The sequence below is a fragment of the Acanthochromis polyacanthus genome, chromosome 4, assembly GCF_021347895.1.
Source record: "Acanthochromis polyacanthus isolate Apoly-LR-REF ecotype Palm Island chromosome 4, KAUST_Apoly_ChrSc, whole genome shotgun sequence".
In the NCBI taxonomy this organism is placed as follows: Eukaryota; Metazoa; Chordata; class Actinopteri; family Pomacentridae; genus Acanthochromis; species Acanthochromis polyacanthus.
Window position 1 is genome coordinate 13,300,229 of NC_067116.1, and position 10,093 is coordinate 13,310,321.

At 40.6% G+C, this 10,093-nt stretch overlaps 1 protein-coding gene across 1 annotated transcript; it reads right to left on the bottom strand.

Moving 5' to 3' along the window:
* Positions 1–911: 911 nt before the first annotated feature.
* rgs16 (regulator of G protein signaling 16) lies at positions 912–2,848 on the bottom strand. The gene is made up of 5 exons (XM_022207061.2): positions 2,696–2,848; positions 2,348–2,431; positions 2,167–2,228; positions 1,856–2,022; positions 912–1,732 (listed from the first exon to the last, which is right to left on the bottom strand). The coding sequence occupies exons 1-5, from the start codon at positions 2,734–2,736 to the stop codon at positions 1,517–1,519; spliced, it is 570 nt and encodes a 189-aa protein (XP_022062753.1). The 5' UTR covers positions 2,737–2,848; the 3' UTR covers positions 912–1,516.
* Between the last annotated feature and the right edge of the window lie 7,245 nt (positions 2,849–10,093).

A 10,093-nucleotide genomic window follows, 5' to 3' on the forward strand; every position in this document is an offset into this window, starting at 1 on the left:
GAGATGTTCATATGGATCAGAGCTGGGGACCAGCTGTTACCCACCTAATAATGGCTCCACTCTACACTGATGAAATCTGAATATACAAACTAGACATTCAGCCACATTTTGGAGCCTGCCTGCTCCACCAAAACAATCATACTGGCAAATTTTAACATTTTAATGAGAACAAATTACATAACCAGCTCCATCATTGTAATCAATGTCATTATTACCTAACTTTATAGGGTTATGCATTATCCCTCTGTCTGTTTGGTTAAACAAGCAGCAGTGGTGGAGCTCCAGCCTGGTAGCAGCTTTGCTGTCATTTATTACCTGCTGTTGATGACCAGTACAAATAGTGTCCAAGGTAATAATAAAGTTTTACAGCGCTTCCCATTACGTTAATGCTGTCGCATCATCTCTTGTGCTTCCTGTTTCCTAGAAAGCTCTTTGTTCACATGATAGGGGACAAAAGCTGTGAGGAGAAGGGTGATATCATTGTCTGAGTGCTTTATGACACAGAGCACAGCAGTTTCCTTGGTGAAAAACAGTTCAGCACAATATCATCCACACAATGCCTCATAGCAGAAAGCAAATACATCATTGTCATTTCCATATCAGATAATGATGATTAGACCTGTGGATTCTGGGTATTTGCACAATTACGTGCAGACTTCACCTGGCTTTATATTTAGCATTTGATGTTGCATATATGTCACTAGGGTAAATGAGACACTAAAAATAATCACGTCACAGGTTTAAACTGTCCTAATGACTGTGAAAGGTTTGTTTTCTGTTTTTCTCCTGTGCTGCAAGAACGTATGTGGCTCTGCTTAGCAATCCATCTAGTATACAGTAGATGAAAGTAATATTTACAGCATGAATTTGTTCAGTAAAGAAAATATATTTCAGTTTTTTTTTAAACCACACTTTATTTTTCAAACAATTTAGTTTATTTTCTGGTACGTAAAAAAAAACAATAACAGTGATATAAATAACAATACAAATTGAATTGCACATTATTTTCAGATTTGTTTGATAAAAAAAGAAAAAAATATATTACAGGCAAATAAATACAAATAAACACAAATTCATCAAGTACCCTACATGCCTGTTCACAAACAGTGTACAACTCTGACAGAGGGACATTGCACATCACAACCACAAATTTTGCCCGAAGGCAAAGAAAAGTGCATTTTTCACATCTGCTGCCCTCCTGTTTGATTGTCATTCAGTCACTTTAGAAAAAGTTTTTCTTTGCTGCCCAAACTCTATCTGTACTTACACAACAGTGCACTTTAAGGCATCAGCCTTCAACTTTTCCTTCATTTTACTTTTCTCTCCAGACTTTTCTCATCTCCGAAGAGACAGCCTCTACAGAATATCCTCATGCACTGCTTCACTCATGACGATCTGTGCATCTGCAACAATGTCGGCACCGGCTTCATACTGCAGCACTTCATGCCAAACATCTCTTGCTTTCTCAAATCTTAAGGCGATCACTAACAATCCCTTGTAGGCTCGTGGACAGACTTCACACCTTCTTCTCCTGCTGGGGGTGCTTGTCGGCCTTGGCGCTGGGCTTGGCTTGGCACACTAGATCCCTGTAGGCTTGAGAACGGAGGAAGCGAGGGTAGCAGTCTTTGGCCATGAGCATGTAGATCTTATGCTGAGCCAGGTCGAAGCAAGAAGATGAGGGGGTCAGCATGTTGGCTTTGGTGATGTCACGGGTTTCATGGTCAATGTTAATCTATAAAATGAACAAAAGGACACAACATGTTAGTATATTTTATTTTGGTTTATTTGGGGTTTTTTTTGGAAAAGGATAGTGGCTATGAGCCAAGTCTTTCTTTGAGATGTGGTGTGTTCTTACCTCTCGGGGAGCTTCACTGCCAATGAATTCATCATAGATCTTCCGAGCTTTCGAGGGGAGTTTAGCAGGACACTTGGTATTCCTGTAATCCTCACAAGCAAAGTAGAACGCAATGTTCTCCTCGCTGAACTCAGAGACCAGGAAGGTTGTGAAGGCACATAGTCCATCTGAGGAAAGGGAGGAAATTTGATTACTTATTGCACATAATGGGCCTGCAGGGGCTGCACAGATAAGTGCGTGTATGTGTGCAATTTACGGGCATTCAAATTCACTTTTTTGGTGTCAAAATGCACTTTAAATACATTACTTACATTTGCTGGACAGGAGTTTTTCAAAAGACTCTTTCCACCTATGACATTCCTCCAGGGTTGGCCTGAAAACAGATGAAGCACAATTAGATTGAACCTGGAATTTTATAAAAACAGAACAAAACAAAAAAAAAAGTCACAATAATCATACAATGTTGTTATATAGTGTAAAAATGATGCTTACTTATTTTTCCCTATTTTGCAACAGGGTAGATTCCAGTTGTTTTTTTGCAAAAAGCTTCCCAGTCTTGCTTTCAGCTCCTTGGCCCTAAAAGAAAAAGACAACAGGTTAGATTTATTTTTAGCAAAACCTTGTGTGCATCTCCACTGGCAAGCCATCAGTAAATGCACGAAATAAATCCACACTGATGGCAAAGTCTACACTTTACATAACCTAGAACTGACACAGCTTAAGCTTAAATCCTCACACACACAGAAGCGCAGTAATAAAGCAGCAGAGACATCTTCTATGTCATATAATCCAAATCTCCAAACATCTGTAGTGTGAGTGAGTGCAGAGAGCCTTGTGTACCTTTCCAAGCAGGTTGGCAGTGATGCTAGTCCTTTACACATAGCAGCAGGTTGGAGTTGCTCTAAGGTGGTGTCTTAGTCAGGTGGTGTTTTTATATCCTTCAGTAAAGCTCAGTGGAGAGCGAGATAGTCTGTGTCTGTGTCTAAACAGAGCCAGAACAGAGGTTTTATAGTCCTACCTCCCCTGCCTCTGTGTCATCAGCCCTCTCAGCCAATTGGAGTGAGTCAAGATAGAGGGGGCGGGCGAGAGAGAGAGAGAGAGAGAGAGAGAGAGAGGGGATGGGAAATGATGAAGTCAGAAAATGGGAATATATGCAAGGACGAGGCTGGGAAAAACCAGAACACTGAATCTTTTCGTGTTTGGTTTTCACATTTCTCATTCAAAAGAGCTTAATTCCATTAATCAGGGAGTCTTTAGCAAACATCTAACCAGTGCATACATGAAAAATCCCTGCACTGTATATATAAAGTGTTGCGTTTGCACACAGGCACAGGGAGGTCAGCTTTTACCTATTCTAACTTAAAATTACCTTCAAAATGTTCTTAAACTTTTCCACTTGTCTGGGTTTCTCACAGTTCTGTCACAGCCCTGAGTTAAATATCAACTGAATGTAGTTCTTTACTGATGCATTTGTCTTTTGATATAATGTATTTCTCTGATTTATTTTTTCATCAGCATGTTTTTGTAACTTTTACCTTTAAATTTGTCATGTACTTACAACTTACTAAACAAAGCTAGCTCTTAGTAAGTGTGTTAGGATTGTGGGGTGTGGAGAACCCAGGCGCAGACATCACAGACAGAACACTGGGCATGGTTTAAAGGATTTATTAACAAAATCAAAAACCTTTACAAACTGAAAGCGAGACTGGAGTGGACAAAAAACGAAACTAGACTGTGGCAAAATGACAAGACTAAAAAGGTACTTACAAACAGAGACACAAAAGGCTAATGTAGGGGTGTCCAAACTTTTTGCAAAGAGGGCCAGATTTGATAAAGTGAAGATGCCTGGGGGCCAGTAGTTCCTTCTGATGTTTTTTTAAGCACAAAAGTTATATGCAAATGTACACTATTATAAAACAATTTTCATTGTCACAATTCTCTTTATTTTTCAAATGGCAGTGTAACCAAATGTAAGCCACTCAGGCAGGCGTGAACAACTGTAAAAACACAATTCTGTCTTTAATTCATATCTGGAGAGTCAGATAACATTGAACATTGAAACTGTACGGAATACCTTAAATTTCCATGAGTTTGATACACACGTGGACAAAATTGTTGGTACCCCTCAGTTAAAGAAGGAAAAACCCACAATTCTCACTGAAATCACTTGAAACTCACAAAAGTAACAATAAATAAAAATTTATTGAAAATTAAATAATCAAAAACAGCCATTACTTTTGAATTGTTGATTAACATAATTATTTAAAAAAACAAACTAATGAAACAGGCCTGGACAAAAATGATGGTACCTCTATAAAAGATTGAAAACTATTTGACCAGAGTGACATGATTAACTCAGGTGTGTCATTTAATTGACATCACAGGTGTTTCCAAACTCATAATCAGTCAGTCTGCCTATTTAAAGGGAGACAAGTAGTCACCCTGCTGTTTGGTGAAAAGGTGTGTACCACACTGAACATGGACAACAGAAAGCGAAGGAGAGAATTGTCCCAGGACATCCGAAAAAAAATGATAGACAAACATCTTAAAGGTAAAGGCTATAAGACCATCTCTAAACAGCTTGAAGTTCCTGTGACAACAGTGGCTCATATTATTCAGAAGTTCAAGACCCACGGGACAGTAGCCAACCTCCCTGGACGTGGCCGCAAGAGGAAAATTGATGACAAATTGAAGAGACGGATCGTTGGAATTGTATCCAAAGAGCCCAGAGCAACCTCCAAAGAAATTAAAGGTGAACTCCAAGGCCAAGGTACATCAGTGTCAGATCGCACCATTCGTCGTTGTTTGAGCCAAAGTGGACTTCATGGGAGACGACCAAGGAGGACACCACTGCTGAAAAAAACTCATAAAAAAGTGAGACTGGAATTTGCAAAAATGCATGTTGACAAGCCACAAAGCTTCTGGGAGAATGTCCTTTGGACAGATGAGACCAAACTGGAGCTTTTTGGTAAGGCACATCAACTCTATGTTCATAGACTCAAAAACCAAGCATACGAAGAAAAGAACACTGTCCCTACGGTGAAACATGGAGGAGGCTCAGTAATGTTTTGGGGCTGCTTTGCTGCATCTGGCACAGGGTGTCTTGAAAGTGTGCAAGGTACGATGAAATCTGAAGACTATCAAGGCATTCTGGAGAGAAATGTGCTGCCTAGTGTCAGAAAGCTTGGTCTCAGTCGCAGGTCATGGGTCTTCCAACAGGACAACGATCCAAAACACACAGCCAAAAACACCCAAGAATGGCTGAGAGAAAAGCGTTGGACTATTCTAAAGTGGCCTTCTATGAGCCCAGATCTGAATCCCATTGAACATATGTGGAAGGAGCTGAAACATGCCATTTGGAGAAGACACCCATCAAACCTGAGACAACTGGAGCTGTTTGCTCATGAGGAGTGGGCCAAAATACCTGTTGACAGCTGCAGAACGCTCATTGACAAATACAGAAATCGTTTAATTGCAGTGATTGCCTCAAAAGGTTGTGCAACAAAATATTAAGTTATGGGTACCATCATTTTTGTCCAGCCCTATTTCATTAGTTTGTTTTTTTAAATAATTATGTTAATCAACAATTCAAAAGTGATGGCTGATTTTGATTATTTAATTTTCAATAAATTTTTATTTATTGTTACTTTTGTGAGTTTCAAGTGATTTCAGTGAGAATTGTGGGTTTTTCCTTCTTTAGCTGAGGGGTACCAACAATTTTGTCCACGTGTGTAAATATCTTTGCCTCATGCACATTTTAAACAGGAGTTATATGTAATGCAAAGTTGTCTGTTATCATTAAAGTTTAAAGCAAGTGAATTTTTCTCTTGTCTTTTACAAGATCTTTCAGAGAGTAATAGTTTGTGTCACATCTACAGGTACACAACATCAACAGTTATAACCAAATCTTATTCAAGATGTGTAATAAAATAAAAAAAAATGTGCCACAAGTCCAAGTGCATAAGTATGCTTTTGGCTTTTCACTGTTAATAGTGACAGATGTTACTGTACAAAACATTCAATTTCAGATTGTTCAAGAACCAATAACTTGCTGACATTAATGAGAATGGTGGAACTGAGATTTGGATTTCAGTTAAGAGGCCAGGTCTGGTTTGAGGGAAGTGGTTGAGATGCGTAAAATGTCACGCAAGTGGGAGTCACTTAGTCTTGACCTCAGTCTGTTCTTGTTTGAATTCATGACAGAGAATGTCTACTCACACAAATATGTGGAGCCGAATAAGCTCAGCATTTTCTTGGCAAATGTTCACATTTCTGGAAACCTGCCTTTATCCAGCTGCCCATAAAAGTCAACAAGAGAAAGCTGCTGGTGCTTACCGCACCGCTCATCATCACCCTGCAGCTCAATGAGCTCCAGCTGCAGCAGTGGAGGAGCATCATCAGGGTCCACGGAGAAGGGAGAAGAGAAAAGCAACATGTCCTTTTCAATAACTGCAAAATCCCGAAAGCGTTTGTTAAATTCCATAGAAAGAGATGAGATAGCTGTTGCATAACTCATCATTTGTGCACCGATGTTGTCCTGTGGGAAACTGTCGAAGACCTCTGTCAAAGCTGGGAAGTGCGCGGTGCAGGGCTCCGTTTGGGACAAGTGTCTCTGGAAAAGTTGCAGCTTGGTTCCAAAGGCCTTGATGTGAGCGTACAGCTGACTCACCACTGCATCTTGTCCTTGCAGATTAACATTTAGCGCATTCAGATGCTTCGTTATGTCAACCAAAAAAGCCAAATCTGCCAGCCATACAGGATCAGACAGTTCTTCCATCGGTTGCCCCTTTTCACCCAAAAAACGTCTAATTTCCTCTCTGAGAGAGAAAAATCGCTGCATTGCGGACCCCGACTTAGCCACCTCACATCGTTGTGATATATTACGTCTCCGTATTCAGCCTGAATGTCAAGCAAGAACTGCTGAAACTGTCGGTGGTGTAGAGCTTTAGAGCGAATAGAATTGATTGCCTTTACCACTGGCTTCATAACATGATCAAATTTGAGATGTTTGGTCCAGAGAGTCTGCTGGTGAATTATACAGTGAAGTTTAATAGCGTTACCTCCTTCTTCGCTGACTTTATTGCAGACCAGTGTGGACAATCCACTTCGCTCACCAGCCATGGCAGGCGCACCATCGGTAATGAACCCAGAAACTTCACTCCATGGCAGTTTCAGATCATCAACAGCTTCACAAACAGAAACGAAAAAATCCGTTCCGCTGGTTTGGCCATTAAGGCTTTGGAGGTCAAGCAGCTCTACTGTCCTCTGTTACGTTCATGTTGTCATCAACTCCTCTTAAAAAAATCAAGAGCTGTGCAGTGTCAAATGCATCGGTGCTTTCATCGCAGGCTAATGAGAAATAATCAAAAGCCAATCCCTTTTCCTCCAGTTGTCTCTGAATATCTGATGATATGTCCTCGACTCTCCGTGCCACAGTGTTACGTGCCAGGTAAACATTTATAAATTCTTGCTTCTTCTCGGGGCAAACGTTCTCCACCATTTTCCTGACACAGTCTTTGATAAATGCACCTTCAGTAAAAGGTTTGCCATGTTTAGCTATTAACATGGCCACTTTGTAGCTTGCTTTGGTGATACTTTCCTTTGACTCACAGGCCAGCGTGAAGAATCGCTGTTGTGATGCCAGAGCAGCTTGGAGTTGCTTCACTTTTTCAGCGCGGTCACTCCCTGTTAGCTTGTCGTATGTGTTAGCATGTTTAGTTTGGTAGTGTCTCTTTATGTTAAAATCTTAAACAAGGCAACAGTCTCTTGACAAATAAGACAAACGCAATTGCCTCGATCTTCAGTGAAGAAGTACTGTAATTCCCATCTTTCCTGAAAGCGGCAGCCCTCACTATCAACTTTCCTCCTTTTCTTTGCAGTCGCCATTGCAGCCATGATTGCAGCAATAAGCAGACAAGTGTTCACCAAGGATGCAGAGCCAGATGGCATTAAAGTGGTGCTGCCACCATGTGGTGAAAGGAGGAATAACAGTTTAAAGTTTTGTGATTTGTTTATTCTGTTAGACAGTGCTAGTGGGCCATAAATAATACATTATAAGACTGAAGTTGCGGGCCATATGAAATCCTACCACGGGCCGTGATTGGCACCCAGGCCGGACTTTGGACATGCCTGGGCTAATGCAAGAGCAACGGGAGTCCAAACAAGCATTGAGTCCAAAAGGGGTAAATCCAGAAAAAGGTGAAAAAATGACAGAGTAAAACAAACTGATATAATCCAGTGGTGTAGGGAAGGTGGGGAGAGGAGTCAGAAGCTGCATGTATCCAACTATGCGCCAGCAAAGAACTGAGGGGAAGGCAGGGCTTAAATAGGAGGGAAGGGGACCAGGTGAGATGAATTGACTGATTAGTGGCAGCTGACGCTCATGCAGCAATCAGAGCAGGTGACAGAACCAGAGGACGAGTGACAGGAGAGAAGGGCCACAGACAGAGGGAGACAAAGACACACCAGCAAAAACACACACAGAAGGGCAACAAACACTGAGGGAACAAAACAGGCTTAGGTCAAAGCAAAAAACAACAGAATCCAAAAGGATTAAATCCAAACGAGGGGAGGAAGGAAAAGTGGGAAAGGAACAAAAGGCAGCAACAGGGCAGAATCCTGACAAAGTGTCCCCTGTACAAATGGTGTGTTATGATATACACTACTGTTCAAAGGTTTGGACTCACCCAGGCAATTTCATGTTTTCCATGAAAACTCACACTTTTATTCAAGTGTTAACATAAGTGCACAAAGGTTTTCTAATAATCAATTACCTTTCAACACCACTAGCTAACACGATGTAGCATTAGAACACAGGAGTGATGGTTGCTGGAAATCGGCCTCTGTACCCCTGACAGGCAATGACAGGCAGTCACTGAAACGATCAGGTCCAGTTAGACAAAACTGCAATGACTATCAATTACTAAAAGGGCTTAAATGATATTCTCATTGCCTAGACTGATTTATCACTAAACGTAACACTGCCAGAAGGAGGATTGTTAAAACTGCAATGTTGTTAACTACCCACACTAAACCTATCCCACTTAAGAAGCACTTAAAACTACCTGTAATCAATAAAAATAAACCACCTTTAGGATGAGTGAACATGATTCAGAATTATTTGTACGAAGCAGAAATGACCAGCTGCAGTGGACATTGATATATAGATGTATTACTTTATGGGACTGAACCCTACTGTATCACAGGCTTTCCAATGAAACATGATGGAAAAAAAGCAAGTGAAATGCTTTTAGTAATATTCAGCATAGAGCATAGATATTCAGTTGCTCTTGACTGATCTTAATTAAACATTAAAACAGCAAGTGCTACTGGTCCTTTGGAACATCCTGTATTGGTAAATTGCTTCTCGACAGGTCCTTTGTGTTTACCACTAGAAGCCCATGAAGCTGGGACAAAAACCAATCACACTCTTTATGGGCCCGATAAAGGTGATATTTTCAGGGAATGCTGGGAAGGAAACATTGCATTCACTCCCTTTAATTATATTACTGTAAGCGGGCTGGTTGCACAGCTGGACACAATAAAGCCAAAGTGTAACTGTTTCCCATATGGTGAGCTGTGAGTTGCTTATCTAGGATTTGTTTGCCATATAATTCAGGTTAAAGAGAGAATAGATAATCCAAGGTAGCGCGTCACTGAAGAATAATGATGACTAACACATAACTTGCACTCCTTGAGTGTAGCCTTCGGTGGGCATGTTTCCAGAGCAGAGGGGTTAGTTGATTAAAGCAAACATGCAACAGAAATCATTCACATTAGGTGTTTGTTTGCTGCATGCAGTAGAGTTGAAATTCGAAGAAAAAACATATCCCAGAGCCACTGAACTGGTGTTTGAATAAGGAACTAAACAACACTGTATTGCACCAGTTATGTAAGGTTATTGCCATAAGCGTTTCGAGGAATTTAGGGCCAACAGGGCTGGATGACAAATGAAAAAACCTCTGGTAATGGGACCTTAACATGCATCTAACAGTAAATAAGCTCTTAGTGAAATGTCAGTGGTTTTATGAAGAAATCATGATGGAAAATTTTTATTTAATGTCACTTCCTCAAAGACAGACAGACTCACAAAGGCAGGTTTTGAAACCACTTTAGATGAAACTGATTACACAAAGATGGATATTTCATTGCCAGGCTAGTGTGTCATTGTACAACAAGGAGTAATTACTTGTCAGAGTGCCTTTTGATTGAACATATTACACTACATCACCTGCTTAT